The sequence below is a fragment of the Podarcis raffonei genome, chromosome 5 (genome assembly GCF_027172205.1).
Source record: "Podarcis raffonei isolate rPodRaf1 chromosome 5, rPodRaf1.pri, whole genome shotgun sequence".
NCBI classification, from domain to species: domain Eukaryota; kingdom Metazoa; phylum Chordata; class Lepidosauria; order Squamata; family Lacertidae; genus Podarcis; species Podarcis raffonei.
This window is the reverse complement of record NC_070606.1, coordinates 71246031-71269249: the sequence shown is the minus strand read 5'-3', so window position 1 is coordinate 71269249 and position 23219 is coordinate 71246031. Positions and strand designations below refer to the sequence as shown.

Below are 23219 nucleotides of genomic sequence, written 5' to 3'. Positions count from 1 at the left end.
AGGCCTTTAAATTCTCCTGCCTGCTTTTGCGCAAATGAAAAGCGGTATTTTTTTTAACAGAAGTTATAAAAAGTTAAAAGTTCATTGCGCATAAAATGTTATGTTTGTGTGCATAGTGTATGAAATTTAGTGGAGGTCTGCATTTGCAGAATGTAGCTATAGCAAATGTAAAAAGGTGCTTCTGCAGCTAAAGCTGCAGACAAAAGGGTGGAGTCTTTGATTCAATCTTTATGCTAATTGATGACTCATCCCTGGCAACCTGGGTCTCAGAAGCTACCAGCACACTGAAGAAGCCATTTGCTTATTTGAATCTCTCTCTGGATCTGTACAGTATCTCTCTCTATCTCTTCTGGGACTATATTAACAAGTAAAAGAAAACTGGACGACACTGCTAGTTGTTTAAGAACAATGTGTTGATTTGTATTTACAACTTTTTTGTAACAAGTTTAAAAACAGTTTGCAGTAAAGCTTTGGAGCTCTTTCTTTGTTTGGAGAGGTTATTGATTCATACTCTGCACAATGTCTGAATCATGGAATTCTGCTCCCATAACTAACAAAATGGTGATGGTAGGACTGGAGGTGGTCAGGAGAATCACTGCAGCAAGCCTAGAAGTTCCAACTTTTTTATCCCACCCACTACCTATCATAAATTTGAGAAGCGGACATGAATGGCTTTAAACTAGGGTTGTAGTATGTCCAAAATTTCCCAGACATAGCTGAAATACTGCAGTTGGAAGCAGTGTCTGGGTGGAAATTGCAAAAAAACCAAAAAAAGTAGTCCAGGAAAATCTGGACATATGGCAACCCATGTCAGCAGTTTAATTTTCCTTTAAAATAGCTCAACAACTTTAGCCAAAAGAAAAAAGAACAAAAGGGCAACCCTACTTAAACAGAGTCAGGCCCTTGTTCCATCTAGCTCAGTATTGTCTACCCTGGCCCTTCAGGGTTTCAGGCAGAAGTCTTGATGTGGTCTACGTGTGGATAGTTTGCTCTCAAGAATTATATTGCTATGAATTCAAGCCCCATGAAAACAAGGTGGGTAGACAGGTAGCCGTTCACTGCAAGCAGCACACCTGGGGCAAATAGCAGCTGGAGGGAGATGATTTCCATAAACAAACTGATGGAGGAATGTGCTGAAAAGTGTGGGTTGAACAAATGATTAACAGAAAGACATGTATGTGCTCGGCAAGCAAATAAGGATGAATGCTTATTATAACCCTGCAAATGTATCAGAACAAATGGTCAGTAAAGACCAAACATAGTCTTTATGCAAGCAAATCAGGATGAATGGCCAATAAACGGGTTATTTGGAGGAGACCTTAACTAATTATAATATCTGATAGTGAATGTTTCCCTATAAGAGAGCACTCATGGTGGCTAATTCCATTCCAAACAATCCAATGAAATGAACACAACAAAAGAGTCGGAACAATTTCAAATAAGAGAGCTTAGCCACATTTCTGCTTGTGTCATGCCTAGAAGGCATGGATCTGAGTGGTTTTCCCCTTGTCCCGCTCCTTTCCAAGGAAAAGCCCACTCTTTAGCGAATGGAAATCTGGGGAAAACTTGAATTGCTGTTTGCTCCAGTTGAGTGCTAAAGAGTGGTTTTTCCCAGGGGAAAGCATCAGAAGAAGGGGAAGTGGGGATAAGCCCAGAAAAAGAGACAACATGGAAGATAAAGCCACCCATCAACAAAGAAATGAAGGCTGATGAAAAGGTTGCAGTGGTTGCTGAAAAGGGGTGCTACCACAGATAAGGCCTTCCAACACATCCTGGCATGTTAGGTTTGATATTAGCCCACAAAAGGATGCAAAGAGGGGCTTCTCCATCTTTGGTTATGGGAAGAAGTTGTCATTTAGACATCCTCAGCTCAAGCCACTGAGGGTTTGGCTATAATAACCAACACTTTGAATTTTAGCCAGAAATGTTTTGGTAGCCTGTGCAGCTGTTCCAAAATAGATGCAATATTTGTGGCCATCTACTTTCCCAGGAGTTGCTGCATTTTGCACCTGTTGGGTCTTTCTTAGGCCCATCCATGGCAGCTCAGTGTAACGACTGTGTATTATGGTAATCCAGTTAAGGAGGGAATGTACCACTGTGCCTACTTTATTGTGCCAAGTGGTTTGGCGAACACTGAATGGACATAAAATTGATTGTAGCACCATCACAAATGCCTCTTTCCCTTCCAACCATTTGTAGGTGTGGTTTAGTAATCGTCGAGCTAGATGGAGGAAGCAAGCTGGTGCCAATCAACTGATGGCTTTCAATCACTTGATCCCAGGTGGATTCCCACCTAGTGCCATGCCAACTCTGCCAACGTACCAGCTATCAGAATCTTCCTACCAGCCCACTTCTATCCCACAAGGTACAGTAGGAAACAGAACATTCTATTTACTGGTGTTTTCAGTTGTTTTCTATCCCTGGGCAGTATTAAAAATATTAACACAACTTCTTAAGAGATATTTTCACTATAGAAACCTAGGAAGCCTATATCAAGTCAGACCAACAGTCCATCTATCTTCTGAAAACCAAGATATAGCTGATTTGAATTGGTCCCCTTAGTTAAATCCTTACTTTTAATTTATAACACAGCATGTGTAAGTCCTAGAATGGTATGAACGGGAAGAAGTTAAATAAAGCAGCCAGATTCTGTTTTATCAGTGTAGTTAGCTTTTAAAAATCTATCACAATGGATTAGTCCACATCAAGGTGTGTGTTCCTGAGCAAAAATAGTCATTGAATTTATGAGTGATAACTGCCTCTCAGTTTCTTTCTAGAAGTTAGTGGAACTTTCTGTTGGAACTTTCTGTTGCTGCCTTAGATGAGTTTCTTTTAATGGCCCATTTTAAACATATAAGCCACGGTTTTACCATTGGGACCATGCTTTGAGCTTATGCGTCTTCTCTTTTTCATGCATTTGTTGATTCACTCTTTCACTTTCTCGTTTGCTAAACCCATAGTTTACCTGCTTTCAAAATAACACAGAACTGGGGTTTTCCTGAACCAGGCTCTGAGGGAGGCAGTGTGAGATTGATGAGGGGGAACATTGAAGGCCAAGGCATGGCATATAACCTGAATAGCATTAAATATTATTATCTGGCCTGGTTTATTGTTTTCATGAGTAAGTTTCTCGGTGTAGAATTTTGCATGAAAATGTGGATGATTTGCAAAACGTATTGTCTCTTCCTTGCAGCTGTGTCAGACCCAAGCAGTACAGTCCACAGACCTCAGCCTCTGCCACCAAGCACTGTGCACCAAAGCAGCCTGCCATCAAACCCAGAAAGCAGCTCCGCGTACTGCCTCCCGAGCACAAGGCATGGCTTTTCCAGCTATACAGACAGCTTTGTGCCTCCACCCGGGCCTTCAAATCCTATGAACCCTGCCATTGGCAACGGCCTTTCACCCCAGGTCAGTCCTGCTTTTTCAGACACAGGATTTTTTGTATACCCAAACTAAATTGTCTGTTCCCCAAGGCCATAGTACAATGATTTGCCAAATTTAAACCATAAAGTATTCTTTATATAAGCCACATGATTTCAGTTTGCTGGTTTCCTCCCTGCCCCCCTTTCCTACTGACTGAATCAAAAGTCATAGCTTATATTTAGTTTAAGGCAATGTTTTTTAATGTAATCATGAAAACTTTCTGTGTGCAGTCAGTTGTCAAGCATTTTTTTTAATTTGTCCATTTCTATCTTTAAAAATAATGAAACAAAAACTATCTCCAGAGATAATGATTTGAGTTTTAATTCTTTGTCAACTTATAGAGAATGTAATGAATAGAAAATCACACGCACAACCTTAAAAGTAGAATACAAGTTACTCCTGGCTCAGCTGATGAGCAATGCAGATCAGGCTGAGCCATAATCGAGTTGTAAATGCATAAATTAAGAGCATTACTGCACCCAGGAAGCCTATAACTACTTGAAGGACATAATTGTTTTCCTAATTTGCATGAGCTTTCCCTGGATGATCGTGTTAATAAATTGCCTTGATAATTGAGTGTCAAGAAGGTTGGTTAAATTTCCTACTTCTGGCATCTGCCTTGGGGTTGACATTATTAGCAATTGCTAAAATGTTCGGTAGTTTATTTTATTAGCGTGGATTTAGCACAGGTGTTTAGAAGAGAGAGCTGTCCACTGAATCCTGAGCAAATTTCACAAAGGGGGGTGGGATGCAATCTATAATTACAATCAGGGATATCTTCAGGGCTGAGAGTGAGAGTTTTAACGGCTTTATCTTCTCTCTGCTCTTTCTTTCTCTGTGTGTATGTGTGTGGGGGTTTCTTTTTTTATAAAAAAAAAAACAAACAGAGGGAAGCTTGGAATGACACAAATGAAAAGTGAAAAGACAATTATACTCAATTACACACTAATCACTGACTATCACCACTGCCTAAGCAGTGAGAGGGCAGTCTAACAGGCAGAAAATGAGATTTTAATAGCACAAAGGGTGGCCAAACTAACGGCTCCTATATCTTTGCCTCCTTCTCTTGCTTCAACTTGTGGTTTCTATCTTGGGAGTACACTTCCTGGTTTCTGCACCACGGTGATAACTCTGTGCAGCTGAAGAGTTCAAAGGCAACCAAGTTGAAAAGAATGAATAGCAAAGGCAATGAAATAAACATTTTTGCCTAAAGGCAAGAGTTCATAAACCCTTTTTTGTAACAGTAAATGTAATTAAGTTTCAGAGATCCCTGTATAGCACATAGTGGGATGCAAAACTTTATGGCTTTAGACCTTAGCAGAAAAAGAAACCAATAGGAAAACAAGTGGATGTAGTTCCAGTAAGACTTTAATTAATATCGGTTTTGAAGAATCTCCATTTTCAAGTGCAGTTCTCAACAAAAGGCTTGACATTTCATTATGCTGTTAGACTCACAGTGTGCAATGTTCTCGTGACTTAAATATAAAACATTTCCGAGGTTCGGAGTTAATCCATCAAAACTAAGCAAATGCCATTGTCAGCAACAGGGAATGTTTTCTTGGATGAAAACAAAATTATTACATTGTGAAAATAAAATTAAGAGCAACGACAGATATGTCCTGTGACATTTGGATCAACTAGTTTCTTGGATGGACATAGCTGCTTATGCCACAGTCATCTTCCCGCTAAATAAACCAACCTCACTTATTCAGCACTGCGATTATCAAGTTGAGATCCTTGAATTGATAACATTTGTTCAGGTTGTGGCTCATTGCTAAGCAAGCTTGGGTTCTTACAAAAGGTATAGAGTGTAAGGATTCATTGCCATGGATCAGGGATGCCATTTCAGATTCCAGTTGTGGAATGGTGTGGAGAAGGAGACAGTGTTCAGGGAACAGAAGGTTCAGAACAAAGTTCAAAGACTGGTGCTTGTAGATACTCAAATATGCAGTAGTAAAAAAAGGAAAAAGAGGGTGTTCTAAGAGAATTTGTTGTGGCTCTCTTCTTGTTTTAGAAAAACAACTAATTAAAAACTAAATCTATGTTTCAAAGCAGAAACAGATTTTGGAACATCAAGATCAGTTAGTCAAAGTTCTTCATTTCAGAACTTCCATAATGCCAAGCAGTTGCTATTTTAGAAATTATAACTTCTCAACATGCTGAAAAAATAATAATCAAAAGTTTCAATCAAAACTTTCAGTCAAAACTGGAAGTTTTGAATTAAGTATTCACAATGAATTTGAAGACACAAGATCTGGATTCATTGTGTAACTTGTTTATCTGGAATGTACCCCAATTCAAATTTAAAGTCAAGCACTATTAAATTCCACTTGTTTCAGTGAGAGATACATGTGCTTAGATCGCCTGTTGAAATCAATGTGACTTAAATCTGTCTTACTTTGGCTGATTCATTATCATGATGTATCCGCAGTAGTCCTTTTGACCATGTTAAGTCTGAATTGCTATTTGGACTGTTTAGAGTTCAGAGAATTTGCTAGACATATCCAGAATACTGCATCTGACAGCAGTGTGCAGGCTGAAATCGCCCAGGAAAATCTGCTCAGAAACAGCATTTCTTCCAATTTTTCCAAAAAAGCTTTTCCTGAATTTTCACTGTTTGAAATATGGCAACCCTACGTAATCTTCCACTTGTGCAGTTCATGTGCCCTATGTATGTCTACTCAGAAGTAAGTCCTAAGAATTTAACCAGTCTTACTCCTAGGCAAATGTGCATAGGACTGTCGCCTAGGATTGGGTAAAGCTTTAAGGAAGGTTGTCTTTCCATGTACTTTGTTTACATTTCAGTTGGATGTAGACATTTCCAACTCAATAATGCATAACTGTCCTCTGGCGTGTCTGGAGTTCACAACTTCATATCTTCCAGATTTGATTGGTTAATGGGGAAAAAAATTGTTTTGGCCCAGTAAATGGAGGAATGGGGAATGAGACTTTTTGAAACCAAGAGGGGTTTAGAATTCATGGTTCACTTCAGTGGTACATATTGCCATATGAAAGAATTTTAGAAATTAAATGCATCTGTCAAACGTAATGTGGATCTGAGCTATGTTTTCCAGACACCAGAATCTCCCAAGCATGTTTTACTCACCTATGACTTTTTAAAAATGCAGAATCCGTATTTTTGTTCCCATCTAATTAGTTCTGCTGAGCAAGCAATCATTATGAGGCTAGATTTTGGAAGGAAAATAAACGTGAATCCATGGGTCTGGCTGTGGTAAAAAATCAGTACCACTTAACAGTTCGGTAAAACAGTGGTTCCCAATTAGCTAAGTACTGTAGACCTGCTGTTTTTTCAACAGCCAAGCCCTGGACACATTATTTTTGAAAAGTTTTCTATCTCTGTGGCAATTTTTGTTATGTGAATGGTGACATGGATCCCCTGGGTGGGTTACGTGGATCCCCTGGGGTCTACGGACCCCCAATTGGGAACCATTGCTGTAAAAGATTGCTTAGATATCATTATAGCTTGAAAGACACACTTTGCAACTGATTCAGTTACATGGGATTGTGTATCCATGTCCATTAAAAGGATACTATTGACGATACCTTTTTGGAAACTTTTGATGTATTGAATTCTCCTGGAAAAAGATCCATTGTATAAAGACTTGAATTGCTACAATATAAACACATTGAAATAGATACACACATATTTTTGACGGAAAAGATAATTGTAAGTGGCTGGCAGTGTCTGTTCAGAGCCTCAGGTGAGAGAATCTTCTATATCATCTGCTACCTATTCTTTTCAACTGGAGATGCCAGGGATAGATTTTAGGAGCTTCTGCATTTAAAGCACGTGTTCTATCAATCAGCTACTGTTCCTCCTCAAGTTTTTCCTCTTATTGAACATTTATGTCTGTGTGATCCTTGTCATCAATTACATCCCTTTGGCAAACACCACAGGAGTATGATATACATGACACCAGCTGGATTTATGGCAAATTCTTCAGCATAGTATGCAATAGGAGAGACAATGTCTTGCTTTAAGATTCACGTGAAACCTTCTCAGCTGCTGTAAATCAACTCCCTTCTGATGTTGATTCTCATCATAGGCCCATAATTCCTGTGGCTTTTCTGAGTAGCATTTTTGTTAGGTGCCTCAATTTCATTCTACTCTGGCACTTTTTTGGGAGGATTTCTTATACACCTTTCTGCTGATTAAATGGACCATTATAAAATTACACAACATAGAACTTTTTATATATAAACTTTTTAAATATAAAAAGCATAAGCAAAGACGAGGCTGATATGTATTGTATGTGGAAGGTTTGTGTCTGGATCTTCCAATCCTTTTCTCTCTGTCTCTGAAATACTGTGGATGACTGTCAATATATTTAGAACAGCAGTAGTGCAGAGAGACTATTTTTCTTCCCCCTACACTATTTCTGTTATTTGTCCTTTGAAGAAATACTGTTGCAGTGGGAGATACAGGTACCTTCATTTTTCTTGAAAGGTCAAATTACAGTTATGGGGGAGATTGTGATCAGGAATGGGAAGAACGAAGGGTGTGGATATTGTGATCGATGAGTACTTCTCTGGGTGCTGTGCTAGCATGCTGTCTGTGCTATGTATGACGCCCAGTGTGCATTGCATTGTATAATCTATGTATCTTGTTTAAGAAGGTCCTTAACATGTGTGTAGTTTTTTGATCCCTGCAGTGGGAAGGAAAGGGGAGACTGAGGGCATTATCAATATAGGTGTGCACCCACCCCACTATATATGCATGACACTGGGAAATAATTAAATAATTCAATTCATACCCAGAAATGGTGGGGAGAGAGCTGGAGAGACCTTGTGACTTGCAAGGAGACCATCCACAGGGCCTGAAGAGGATGTCAGTGAAGGCAGAGGAAGCCCCAAAGAGACTGAAGATGCAGCGGGGCTTGTTTTGGCTGCTCAGCCTCCCTGTCTAACAGCTGACATGCAAGGCAGTGCAGCAGCAGATGTTGTCCCCTCTTTTTCCAGCCTCCTGCCAGCTCCAGAGCTTCAATTCTACTTGTGGATATAGTATTTTTCAGTGCTTTTTTTCTGGGGGGACGCAGGGGTATGCATACCCCTAAACATTTTGTGAATCTAAGTTTGGCTTCATTGAGGGGCAGTATTTCAATATGAGTAGGAAAATGAGAGTACCCCTAAACATTTTTTTTAAAAAGCACTGGTATTTTTGGTATGGATTGAACAGACAGTGGCAGAGAGGGTGTTTCGTGGGTGCTCCCATTTTACATGGTCTCACTTATGTGTGCAGGGGCCCAGAACATAACCCCTGCGTGGGGAATTGCCTGTAGCTGCAAACTGTCAAAACATTACAAAACTTTTTTAAAAAACCAACAACACAGCACTGAATCTGAAACAGCAAGGGGATACTGCCAGGGAGGCAAAGTCCATCATAGCCCCCAAGCCGGCTGCTGGACGATCCATCGACCTCCCGTAGACAGGCAGTATCAGCAATTAGCGACACGAAGCCTTAGAAATAGATTGCCACATTCTTAGGCTGGTGCACACTCTATCAGCAGAATTCACACAGCGAAAGATGCACGGCAGGAGAGCATTTTTCCAAGTTTATTCAGCGTTGATCAGAACAAAGGAAAACATGACTGCCTGTTTCGGTATGCTCAGGCAACAAGAGAAACGAAAGCAACAGAAAACATAAACATCCTGTGAACAGGAAATACGCAGACTCTGTGACTCACATAGCCTGCTCCCTTTTAAGGTGGAACGGAAATATCCTAACAGGTTCATGGGAGAAGAACAAAGCTGGAAAAAGAAAATGTAGTGACAGGCCATTGTAGAAAGACTCTAGTAGTGGGTAGGCAGGCAGACATTCCTTCAAAGGCCAGCTGTTGGAAGTGTATTGGGGGATTTACAGGTGGGATTTTGACATGTCAATTCTGTAGTGCTTTGATGGGAGAACGATGGCAGAGTTTTTGTGTGGCCTGCTCTGCCCTAAATGGCACATGATTGTGGAATAAGGGCTACAGTGTCTTTATTGAGTGTGTGGGCAGAAGAGCTATGGTAAAAGCCCTATAACGGCTAGTAAATTGTGTGTTGGAGAAGCTGCAGTGAGGTGAACTTTCTTCCCTCTGTTCTGGGGATCTGAGGTGCCTTTGCCATGAGGGACTTTTGGCAGAGATGCCTACATACCCACATACCCACACACCCACACCCTCCTTACTTTATTATTGATCAGCTTTGTAATTGACTATAATGCTTGGCCACAGAGAACCATTCAGAGTGCCAAGTGCTCTAACGAGGTGCTCTGCGGTCAGTCTTCTGAGAGTGACAACCAGAGCAGAGCAGCTGTTGGGAGAAGCAGGCAAAGACTAGAGCAACTGGTTAGATCAGTGCTGGCAGGTATCGGCAGCAGACATAGAGGGCAATCTTTAAACACCGGCAGCAACCTTTGGGTTGCAGGGGACATTTTGAGGTGGGATAGAAGGACTGCATAAAGGACTGACCAGAGCTGCATGTGGCCCATAGGCTGCCTGCATGTAGTTTAGAGGGTGGGGGATTGAATCCAGCTTCTAAATGCTAGATTGTTCTACAGTAATACCTCCACAAACGTCTGCCTTGTCTAGCGTCCATTCTGGTGAACATCCGCAGCAAACCTGGAAGTACCGGAACAGGTTACTTCTGGGCTTGCCGCTCGCTTTGCCCTGTGTCCTTTTTGGCTAGCAACCAGGGCTCCGGAATAGATCCCAGTCACAAAACAAGGTACCACTGTATGTCAAATTGCATCATGTATGTGTATATTGGTAAATCATAAATGGAATTAAATTAAATTAACTAAACAGGGGCCAGGGATCTCAGACCCAGGGGTTCAATGTGGCCCTCCAGTCCTCTCTCTCTGGCCCTTGGAGCTGTCTCCAGGTCATACCCCCTCCTGGCTGCAATGTGTCTTGAACTCTAAGAACACCTGATGTTTGCCTGGATGGAGAATAGAGAGCAGGGACTGTGTGTGTGTAGAAACTAGCCTACTGTCCAAAGGTAAAATTTACACATGTTACTCCTCCCACTTTTGTCTCTGGTCCAGGCCCACTGGCATATGGCCCCTGCAATGTTTCTCAGGAGGCAATATGGGCCCTTGGGCTGGAATGGGTTCCACAGATGTGCTCAAAATAAGTGATCAGTACTCTCCAATTTGATCTCTTCACATCCTATCGTGGGCCCTATACAGTTGGTTTCCATCTGTATGCACCAAAATGGAATTTGTACCCCATGATGAAGGCCCAGCAGCTCCTTAATTTAGAGCTGTTCCGAATGAGTCCTAAAAACATCCTTCTCCAGTCTTGGCTTCTCTCACAACTCTGAGAAGACCTGCATTTCTCATCAGGCTGATTGACTATTTCTTTGCTGTCTGCTTTGCTCATTATTACCAATACTCAGTGGTGGTGAGAGTTCTTCTGTCACAAATGGCCAGTCTTTACAGGAACAAGGAAGTGATTAATGGTGTCAAGATCTAATGTCAAGCATTGCCTATGTTTGTATTTTTTTAAGAGAAATCCTCCTCATCTCAGCGTGTGAGCCAATGAAACAAAGCTTTTAACTTGTCATGTTGGAATGGCAATTGGTGATGTGCAATGTAGGTAAATAGTATGTTTTGTGATAATGCTGTCTATTCTGACTTCTGTGCACATACTTTGCAGGCTATTTCTGTTTTCCTGCAAATGAGATTGTGGTATTTTAGTGCTGTTTCTTTTTGGCAAACACTTGTAAAGCCTGAAATTTGTAGCCAAGAGGTGCTGAGTCTTAATGGCCCTGCAGTCAATGCAATAAGGCTCTTGATTCAGCATGTAAGTATTAGATCAAAAGGTTAAGACTTTACTCTTCCGAAGTATGAAATAGAATACAGGGCAATTTTTCTGTCCTTGCATCTCACTCCCCGCCATTCCCCTCCCTGCTTTGCTCTGTTGCAGAAGGTCTTGCTCATTTTAAAGATTTAAAATCTAAAATAATCTAGGAAAATCACCCTAGCTACAGCCTGCACTATCATGTCCTGTAGATAAAGAAGTCAATCTTCTTCTTTTTAAATGACGTTTCATGATTTTGGCATTGCCTTGTCATTTTTGACTGTTTGGGATTATGGTTTTTCTTTCGTATGTGTTGTAAGCTGCTTGGAGATCTTCGGGTAACAAGTCACAAACAAGTCTAAACAGTAGTAGTAATGATAATAATAATAATAATAATAATAATAATAATAATAATAATAATAATTTCTAAAGCTGCCATTTTGAAACATTCATTTAAATGAAAGTTCAGGATCTTATTGGAGCAACTGATAGTTTCAGGAGCCACTGAGGTTCTTGGAAAACATTCAGTGATTCTAGAAACACACATAGCTAGATTTGGGAGTATCAAGTACAGACCTACAGACTAAGCTGAAATATGAAATATGTTTCGTAGCATATGTGCGGTAGTGCACAATTCCTTCCAGTATTACCATTCCTCTTTCCAAGGAAGCAAGGAATGAAGCTTGTTTTGGCTAACACAGACAAAGGAGACCATATATCTGATGTGCAGCATTGTAACAGGCCCTGAAGAACCGCTATTGTGGTCTGCTTTCAGACTGGATAGTTTGGATTGAGAAACAGCATTGCCCACCAGGACAACCCGCACCCAATGAAGGTCTTTGGATATAATATGTTAGTTGCTTAATCACCCTAACTCTAAAACCAAGTATACCCCATTGACTTTAGTAGGACTGACAACGCTTCATTGTGTTTCTCTATCCCCACATATTCACTTTAGTGAGAGACTTCTCTGTTGCGACAGTTAAATAGTGATATGTATAAAAGAGGTTTCAAACCCTTGCGTATCTTTTAGGACACTTGTGAGAAGTGGAAAAAGAAAGAGGGAAAGAAAACTGTTGCTGAATTTTAACAGGGGGATGATACGTTCACCTATTACTTGCTTTTCATTTATTTATTATCACATTTATATCCCATCTTTCCAGCTCAAGGTGAGGTACATGGTCCCCCTGCCTCCATCTTATCCTCACAGCAGCCCTGTGATTAGGCTAAGAGACTGTGACTAGCACAAGCTTACCCAGGGAGCTCAAGGCTAAGTGGGGCTTTAAATCCTGGCTTCCCAGATCCTAGTACTGTACAACACTCTAACCACTCGGCTACACTGACTTTTCCTACTATCTTTGCAACAAGAGCAAATCTCAGCACAGAGCTGGATAAGCAATCTTAATGGATCATGTAGGAAACATGGAGCCCGGATTTATGTTATTTATGCTAAAGACATTCCCTGTTCCTGAGAGGTGCAGGAATTCCCTGGGCTCCATGTACTCAACTGAGTTTCCAGAAATGTGAGGGAGTGACTAGGGACAATAGTCCCTGAACAAATGATGACAGCTGTGGCTTATAATATTGATGATGGTGATGATAAGAACACAGATAAGCAATTATATAGTGCCTATCAAGTCATTCACATGCATTATTTCTGCAATCCTTTTCTTCATAATTTTTTATTAGTTTTCAAACAATTAAACAAATCCGATTCAGTTTCAATACAGTATTCCTTTAAGAGTTTGACTTCCCATCCTTACTTCATCGATGTTTCTATTCAAATCATTCATTTACCACCATATATGTAAGGCTGAAAGAGAACTCCTAAGCGAGTTCGTGATTGAGGTGAGATGATCACTTTAAAGGCTGTAGTCCTCGACACGTGTTCAAGGCCCGTGAGAATTGAAGAGGTGGGCTGCAGAATGTGATTTTTTTTTGAGGGGCGTAATTTTTTTGAGGGCCGGGGCAAAAGGGGAGGTGGTTTCCTAGTGAAAAGAGAGCACAGCAGGTAATGCCATCCATCTTAGCAGCAGTTTGAAATGTTCAGTGTAGTGATGAATGAGGGTATCTGACCCACATCTGTTTTACATTAGAATGGAACACTGCCCTGACATCGTTAGGAGCATTTGTCAAGATTCCCTGGACAGAGCTTCTGTAAATTACATGCTGCAAATGTGTCAGGGTCAGATAAGAGGATATCATTAACTCCACCAAAGTTTACTCATGATCCTGTCAGTTCAACTTAATACGTTAACAGCCAACAATTTTCTTTGTGCTGTTTCATTAAATCTTTCAATCAGGGTGAGAGAGGAGGGAGGGGGAAAAGTATAACTGTAACCCCAAAATATAGAACGTGTTTGCCTCCCATAAATCATATTAATTGCAGACATGGTCACAGAGCATATTAGATGCAGGCATGCGTAAATGAATTAAAACATGTGAGGCTTTTATGATGCCTATGGTAGGTCCAACTTGCTATAATACTAATCATGTTAAGTGGCATCACATTTCATTTCAATGAAATAACCTTTTTCTCAGATTAGCGGGATTTACATTATTCAGGATAGATGGACCTGCCATAATAACCTAATAATAAACCAGATGTTGCCTACATATATTTAAGATTTCATCACTCACCTCAGCTTAAATACAGAGGGTCAGCTCTTCAGCTGTTGTGGGGATGGGGCATTTACACCAGCTGAGCTACTTTGTTATTTCTGGAAATTACAACATCTCTGTATATTATTGGATGTTTCTTAGTTCAATGCATTTAGCGGCAGGCTTAGTATTCTATGCTTGGGAGCCTGCGCTCAAGGTAGAAAGTGGGACCCACAGTGTATTCTTACAGAGATGGATGGAACATATTTGATAATGGGAAATGGCAGTTGAAAGGATGAAACCATTCGGCATATATGAAGCGAGTTTTCTTGCATAATGTGATCCCAAGTCCACACCAGTTTCTCTCAGAAGATCAGAACACTATTTTGCCTGGCTTTTTGGAAGCAACAGAATTTTGTTGAAAACTAATATTAACAAATGGGTTTTCAGTATCATTAAATTTATTTGTTTGACCTCTGCACATGATGTTCTACATCTACTGTGTCTGGAGGGTCCACACATCCATTGTATCCCCAGGAAAACTAGGGGCGAGTAAACAGGGTGCTTTTGAATCATATATGCAGGGCTTTTTTTCAGCCAGAACTCACAGGAACTCAGTTCTGGCACCTCTCTGATGGATTGCATTGCCATTATAAGAGAATAAGGGTAGCGTTTATGGTGAGTTCTGGCATCTCTTTTTCTAGAAAAATAGCACTGCATATATGTAGATTGAAAATTTGAGCCCTAATGAAACTCTGGCAGGAAACGGCAACGTGGATTCAGCAGGGCTGAAAGGCCACATGTTTAGCCTTGCCCCAAAGGTCACATGGTTCTACCAGCCTCCGTTATAGAGAAAGGAAACTTCTGAAGCAAAGGAGGGACCTTCTGAATCAGTGGAGGCTCCCATGCAATTGAGAATCCAGGGCCATAGGTGTGTGCAAATAAGGCATGCAATCATTAGTTGTGTAAACTCAAAGGTTCACACCATTTGGAGGGCATCTATTGTATTCCTTCTGAAGTAAATATTGAAGTTAGGTAAAACATAGGAAATACTTTATTTTCCTCCTATGCTTTAATCACGTAAAATATGTAGCATATTCAACATCTGGTTTGACCTTTGGCTTCAATGGGTGTTAGATTTTAATTCTAAAGGGAGTGGAACCCAGTTTAGCATATGCTGGGTGCAACCGAATTCTATGCAAGTGGTCAAGATAGCACTGAATGAATCCTATCAGGAGGAAATAAACTGCCAACTGAACTGCTGGGCTTTTTCTTGCTGGCTTTCTGAAACCATTTAGCAGGAATGGAACTATATCCCTAAACAGCTAACATTTGTGTATCTCATATTCATGTTTCCCTTTCCCATTCATTCTTGGAAGCTCAGAGTGAAAGATCCTTAAAACACATAATGCCTAAAATAAACATTTAAATAAAACAACAATGTCATAATACAAGGACAAAACAACTTTCACTACCCTTTCTATCAGCTTGTTAAAATGTCATGTTAGCACAACAGAGAATGCAAAATAGAATTATTTTTTCCTGAAATAGATTTAGCTTTTTTAAAAAAACAAAACAAAACAGTATACATCATAGAGAAGCAATTATTTCTCTTTTTACAGTTCATTGTTTCTTTAATGCCACCATATATTTGTTCTCCTTTTATAGTTTTTTTTATTTAATCATATATGTATATATGGAAGACTTTCAGAAAAGCCACACAATTGTAGCTGGAAAAATCTCTACTGCAAGTCAGTTCACATCTCTAGAAACTTAGATCCAGGTGTAGAATGTACTGCTTATCTTGGCCTCTCCATCAGGAGGGGCTCTAGAAGTTGATGGACTCCAACTCCCATCAGCCCCAGCCAGCATGGCCAATGGTCAAGGATGGCAGGAGCTGTAGTTAAACAACATCTGCAGGTCTATAGGTTAACTGCCCTGCTGTGCATCATTTACTTCTAAAGTCCTTGGGAAGTAGAGGTGCTCAACATGTCTCAGGATAAGTCTTTTAATTGCTTTCCTAACAGAGCGATTAGGGTGAAGCGAGCCATGCCCTTCCTGTAACTCCTTGTACTGGTGCTATAAGGTCACGACACATACCGCAAGAGAGAGTTTCTGCCTTTAGGCTACTTCCCTTATAGCTTTCAAAGAGAAAGGGCCCAAAATCTAATTACCTAGATGCTAATCAACTGCAGCACGAATCCAAAAGACTCTGGAAGTATTTCCAATATGACAATTTTTGCTCTGATTCTGTATTATTGTTTTTCCATCCATGAAGATTAGTTATTTACGAGTGTTGTGTGGTTGGATATGTTAGGTAGTGCCTAACACTTGACAGAGATGACTGAAACAAACATTGGTTAAAATGGGGGGGAGGAAATGAAATTAATTCACCTCGCAAGTCCACTTTTACCATGTGGGCATGGCAAAATGGGTGCCTTTCAGTGAACATCCAGAATTTGGTGAATGGTGATTATTCATCAAAAGTGAAACCCGAAATTCTTTATTACATTTGTATCCCACCTGTCCTTCAAGGTGGCACACATAGCTCTCTTTCTCTCCATTTTCCTCCTTACAACAACCCTGTGAGGTAGGTTAGGTGGTGAGACAGTGAGTGGCCCAAGGTTACCCAGTGAGCTTCATCACTGAGTGGAGATTAGAACCCCAATTTTCCACGGATCCATCTAATACTTTAACCTCTACACCACTCTGGCATTCAGAATTTCAGATAAAACATTGGTAGAGCACTGTCTGGGTTTTATCTCTGGCATCTCCCATTGAGAGCTGCTGCAAGTCAGCCTAATTTTCCTCAAAAACAATGAAGTGTAGTGCCAGTATCTCCTGTTGAAATGAACTGGCTCACACTGGTCCTTGATGGCAGTAATGCCTGAAAAGAGTTAGAGTCATGGGCTTAAACACCACTTGCAGCTCCTTAGAAGAAGTGTGGGATACAAAGGCAGCATATCACAACAGAGCTTTTCTAGATCTACTCCGGGATTAAGGACTGGATAATCTTGCCTATGTAATTTCTACAATGGGAATAGATTTCCACCTGCCAATGTGATTGCAATTAAAAACACTTTCCAGGCAGTCCTAATCTTATGAGATGCCCTGACGATAATGGTGATCTCAGCACCACCACATCCACTGTTTCACTGAAGCATGGTAATGCTGGGTTGATGTCATAGACAGAGCCAACAGACAGGTAATTCATGGAATATGAGGCCGTCAGTGACTACCAGCTATGATTGCTATGTTCTACCACCACTGTTGGAGGCAGTATGCTTCTGAATGCCACTTGCGGGGAATCACATGTGAGGAGAGTGCTCATGTTCTTGACCCAGTATACCTGAAGGAGCGTCTCCACTCCCATGGTTCAGCCCAGACACTGAGGTCCAGCTCCGAGGGCCTTCTGGTGGTTCCCTCACTGCGATAAGTGAAGCTACAGGGAACCAGGCAGAGAGCCTTCTCAGTAGTGGCGCCCGCCTTGTGAAACGCCCTCCCATCAATAATAACAACTATCTGACTTTTAGAAGACATCTGAAGGCAACCCTGTTTAGGGAAGTTTTTAATGTTTGATGTTTTATCATTTTTTTAATATTCTGTTGGGAGCCACCCAGAGTGCCTGAGGAAACCCAGCCAGATGGGCAGGGTATAAATTTTTATTTTATTTTATTATTTTGCTTGTGGGTTTCCCATGGGCATCTGGTTGGCCACTGTGAGACTAGAGTGATGAACTAGATGGGCCTTTGGCCATATCCAAACAGCTCTTCTTATGTTCTTAACTACCCTGATCAGGGAACGTTTCTAAGTGCATCCAAATTATGAGTGCCTGCGATCCTATAAACATTCAGTTGGGAGCAGGTCCCATTACTGGAACTTGTATCTGAGTAAACATGGATTGAATAGAGTTGCACAAGGCTGGCATACAGCTTTTAAAGAGAAAGCAGACTGTTGCAAATAACTGCAAAGATATGTAGAAGTGCCATTTTTGCCCTAAGAAAATCAACCCTAAGAAACTTGCAACTGTGTTGATATTGGGAGGTTGCAGTGGGTTCTGTGAGTGATGCTCGGATCCTCACATCTCAGTTTTAAACCAACCCAGCAACTGGATTTAGCTGGGATCTTGCATTTGCATCAGTCAGATGAAATGTTTTGCAAAACTGCAGAGCTGAAGATGAGCAGGATTTGACCTATTATGCTAACTACAGCAAATAGGCAAACCTGTCTCCAAATAGCTAATCAAGTTAACAATCTTATCGTTATGCAGTTCATTGAAGAATTTTAACTTTCTGATAAATAATTTGTACTTTAGCCTCTAATCAAATCATGAAGGTTGTGCCAAAATAAATATCTTCTAGGTTTACTGTTTTTGACATAACTCAGGCCCAAAATGAAGTCCTCCCCTCCCACTGCAATCCATTATTTCTGAGTCTTGAAAGGACAAATCTCACAACCCCAAACATTCCTCAGAAGGAGACTTCACCAAGTTCAGTGGATCTGAATTCCTAGTAAACAGATTGCCATTGAATTCAAATACAATTATCCTCAAAATACTTATGCTAGCCGTTGGGGACAGAGAACCTGTGTTACATTCCAATTCCCATCAGTCCCAGCCAGCTCAGAGATGGTGGAGTTGCAGTCCAACAACATCTGAAGACCACAAGTTCTTTCAGAAGGAGATTGGGGGTAATAATAACAACAATAAAATCTTCTGATAGGAAAACCAGCTAAGTAAAACCACTTTTTGAATTATTAGGCCAAAGTTGGTTATCCATTTGGGAGCACTAGTTTAGGAGGGCCAGTGTGATGTAATGGTTTTGGCGTCAAACTAGGCCATGTGATACCAGGGACAAATCCTCACTTGGCCAGTCACCAACTCTCAGCCTATGAGGACAAAATGGAGAGAGGCGGGGAATTATGTATGCCAACTTGAGCTCATTAGAAGAAAAGTGGGGTGTAAAATATAATAAATAGCAAATGAAAAATAACAACTGCAGTGAAACTAGTCTCAGTGTGTGTGTTTTCATAGAGCTTAAAGAGGCTAAAACCATTGTGATTTGTGATCAGTCATTATAGAATCAAATAAATGGTATTCCTATACACTACAGATACTATTTTATTTGGGTGGTGGTGATGTAGCAGGGATGCCAGTCAATCTGTTTAAACATATGCCATATCTATTTCTTCTTGAAATTTGAATGTCAAGAATTAGAGACTTAATATTCTTGTGGATTGCTTAATGTATAGTTTTGCATGTCTATTAACCATTTCCCCCCTTTTTGTTTTAGGTAATGGGCCTCTTAACTAACCATGGTGGTGTACCTCACCAGCCCCAAACTGACTATGCCTTGTCCCCATTAACTGGGGGTTTAGAACCGACCACTACAGTATCGGCTAGCTGTAGTCAAAGACTAGATCATATGAAAAGTTTAGATAGCCTGCCTACATCCCAGTCGTACTGCCCACCAACATACAGCACCACTGGTTATAGTATGGACCCTGTCACGGGATATCAGTATGGACAATATGGACAAAGTGAGTATTAGGTCATGATCAATCTATATAAAAGCCAGTTTTGGGGTTCTGTCTTTTTGTCATGTAATTGGATGTCCTCCAGATGGTTTGGACTACAATTATCATCTGTCTGGAGGGCACCAGGTTGGGAAAGGCTGCTCTAGCATTGCAGGGCAACAGTTGAACAGGTCTTATTTGAGACATCATTGAGTTGTGCCAGTTAGGACCACCCTGGTACTGTCCGAACTGGTCCATCCTCTAGCATGAGCCAAAAGCAGTACCCAGGGTAGAATTATGAAGCTTCAAGGGTGGAGTTATGAGGCTCAGTTCTCAATAGTATCTACTGAGTTCAGTGATACAGCAAGAAGAACCTGTCTCCTGTTGAAGACAAAACTTTTGAGGCTCTCTTAATGCACAGACCCCTTCTTTCCTGACGACCTGTGCTATTTCATGCTGTTTTAATTTATCATGTATGTTTAATGGTTTATCATGGCTTTTTATGGATTGTATTTTGCTAATATCTTTAAGCTGTATAGTGTGTGTGTGTGTGTTTTTTTTTTTCAAAAGGGGGTTAGACATTTTACAATAAATAAATGATGGGAATTTTGCAAGTTTATGAAAAACATTTCACCACCATCATAGTTCTTGAGAATCCAAGTCCAAACCTGTTTTTAGCCTGAGTGGTTGTTATATCAGAGGAATGAATGAATGAATGAATGAATGAATGTTATATCAGAGGTAGGGAACCTCCAGCATTTGAGATGCTACTGGACTCTGTTCCCATCAGCCCAAGCCAGTGTGGCCAATAGTCAGGATTAATGAGAGTTGTAGTGAAATATAATTTATGTGTATGTATAATATGTAACTAAAAATTCAAGAAAGATAATCTTAAAGAGAGAGAGAGAGAGTTGTAGTCCCAACAACATCTGGTGGGCCACAGATTCCCCCGAGTACCTTGGCAAAGTAAATTTCATCTAGGCTTCAATCCCATTAAAATCAATAGGGCTTACTTCTAAACAAACAGGCAGAGGATGGTACTATAAGCCTCCATTCTGCATTTGTAAAACAGAGATTATAATAGCCTGTATATATTGACATGATAAATTATACCTAATCTAACTCTTCTTGACTTAAGTATAGAATTTGCAAATATCAGTATTCCCAGGGGCCATGTTATTCCTAGAGTGATCCCGGCAGCAAAACCATATTTCAGTGCACAACTTGACAGGTAGGCAGGCCCTATAATAAAGTTAGTGATATTTAATAATAAAAACTTCATAGTTACAAAATTCATTCACTCCTGCCAAGGAGAATGGCCAAAGGGGTTGTATACAACCCCTCCAAAAGAGATAGTAACATTCAGGTGTGAATTGTCATTCTCTCTTCGTCTGGGACAAAAATATTTTCCTTAAAAATGACACAATGGTCAATTTTCTAACCCATTTAAAATTGGGTAAGATTATTGGGCTGCTCAAACCATTAACACCTCCTCCAAAACAAAAGGAGTCTTATTTTGACCATTAAAAGTGATGCATACATCTGTAATAACAAAACAAGATGAAAATGTTTGCCCATAAGAAGAAATAACAAGAATACATGTAAGTCAAGAGCGATGGTGAAGCACATTCATTTTCTTCCTTTCATAGTAGAGTTACATTTGCTGCTAAGACAGTGGATTGTTCCAGCAAGATTTCTGCTGCATAATTATTTTCTAAAGTGATGTCAACAACATCTTGATGTTATTAATTGTTGAGACATGAAACCTGATTGCCATTAGGTAAAACAGAGGGGTTGTCCAAAATGAAATAACCACTGGCATTCCACTATTAGAAACACATGTTCTTAATGAGGTCAGCTCAAGAATCATTATAGTATATAATCCCAGATACATAGAGTTTTGTCAAACTTGTCCTAAAAATAAAAATATTAGGCCCTTTCCTTTGATATATCAGTATTAAATATGACAATGTCAACCTGTAGTTGACACTGCCCCTTGCTGTGAGGTTGTCACAGCATGACTTAAAAAGCTTCTTTTGCTATTTTCTTTTCTTACAGGTGCCTTTCATTATCTGAAGCCAGATATTGCATAAATGAACTGCCCACTCCAAGTTAAAGCCAGTCTTGTTCCTGGTCTCACTCCAGTATTTGGAATGGAGTGATCTTCTCACCAAAATGAGGCCCAGAACGGAGTGATCATACAAGAGATAATGGGACTGTTATGTTTTTTCCTCCAATCAATGCTTTCAATAAGACATTTGGACATGTTGGGTAAAGCAGCTCGGAAGACAAAGACCATGAGCCATAACACAAATAAAAAGCAGTACAGTTCAGCACTGATTTGTATAAAGAAGAAAAAAAATGGCAGAATGTTTCAAACTGCTGGGCTGCAGTTAACATTCCATTTTTAGGTTGACGAAGAGGCATGGATTAATTTGGACACACCATGTTCTAGAATATGGCATGGGATATTCTGCAAATTCAAACCATTTTTGACATTTGATGCCGACTTTTGACTCTGCTCAGTTTGCAAAGCACGGGCAGGAGAACACTGTTTTACACACTGGAAACTCAAAAGGAAATGTTAAGGTCCGTAGGAAGCTAGACTAGATGTTTGAAGACTTCCAGAAATAAGTTATTGGCTATCTTCTTGTTCTTTGTAATCATATTGTTGATAAATGTCACATGCGAGGGTTTTCTTTTTCTTCATTGCAGCAAATGAAATAATTGTGTAACATGAAGAAAAGTTCTGCAAAAGTTTTTTGTGCGTGTGAAGTTTTCCTAGTCCGTGAGACCTCCTGGAAGAATCAAGCAACAACAAACAATACAGAATACCTTTGATTTCCATGACTGCTTAACAAAGTGCAATATGGCGTACCTCACCAAGCCTTGGTAACATCCAAGGCCTTATATATAGAATCAAAATTATATTTTTCCAGGTACTTTTATTTTTTCAGTACATAGTTCACTCTTTTAATATGCTGAGGTGTCACAGTCTCTTTAAATGATCTCCAGTTTCTTAGTTTTGACAGGTGACCATTCTGGGGAGACAACACATTTTAAAATTCTTATGTTTACATTTATTATTATTATTAGCAAAATGCAGGACATAAATCACAATGTCTCTGTAGGTGACATGTAATTTTAAATTATACAGTGGCATCCAATATATAAAGGAAAATCCAATGGAAACCAAGGTTTACATACGTTTTTGTGTTGTGACATTTTCAAATGTCAATAAATTTGTGTTTTGAAATGTTAGGAGGGACAGGAAGATGGAAGGCAGTGTTATTTATTTTTCTTTATTCTTGGAACAATGAGTGAGGTAGGGCACAAATACATTCCTTTTAGAATTCAACTCAATGAAAATAGTGAGTTAGTAAGACTAGGTACAGAGATTAGTTTTCAGATTGGTCTTAAAGGGTGATGGAACAAAAGAAATACTATCTTTGTGTTACAGCCTCTACCAACAACACACGTGTTGTAAAAAAAAAAGTCTCATATTAAAAAGTGCAGTAAATATTTACTATTTATAATGAATAAACAGCTATGAAAACTTGCCAAGCACTCACTGCTTTTGGTCATAAATTGTGCAAGCAGCAATGATATAGCATCAATGGGCTTTCATGAAGTATTGTTGTTGTTACTGCTATTAGTGCTTCTCCCCCCCCCCAAAGCATCACCAATGTACAATCCACTCTACAGAGTAATGGGAGTAAAATGACAGTAATACAGGGGGCTGCCTTGTATCGACTCAGGCCATTGGTCCATCTAGCTCAGTTTGTCAACACTGATTGGCAGAAGTCCTCCATGTCTTTCCCACCAAAAGATGTCACAGGTTGAACCTGGGACCTTCTGTAGATGCACTTATGCTGTACC

The 23219-nt window shown here is 40.1% G+C and overlaps 1 protein-coding gene across 4 annotated transcripts in view; it reads left to right on the top strand.

Moving 5' to 3' along the window:
* PAX3 (paired box 3) overlaps positions 1-22899 on the top strand; it is a 103952-nt gene extending 81053 nt beyond the window's left edge. For 3 of the 4 annotated variants that reach the window (XM_053390011.1, XM_053390007.1, XM_053390008.1), the window contains 4 exons: positions 2200-2365; positions 3194-3408; positions 19118-19364; positions 21399-22899. In XM_053390011.1, coding sequence (XP_053245986.1) covers positions 2200-2365; positions 3194-3408; positions 19118-19364; positions 21399-21433 — 663 coding nt within the window. In that variant the 3' untranslated portion in view covers positions 21434-22899. The remainder of the gene's footprint in view (positions 1-2199; positions 2366-3193; positions 3409-19117; positions 19365-21398) is intronic. The other variant, XM_053390009.1, reaches the window with a different exon arrangement.
* The last annotated feature ends 320 nt before the right edge of the window (positions 22900-23219 follow it).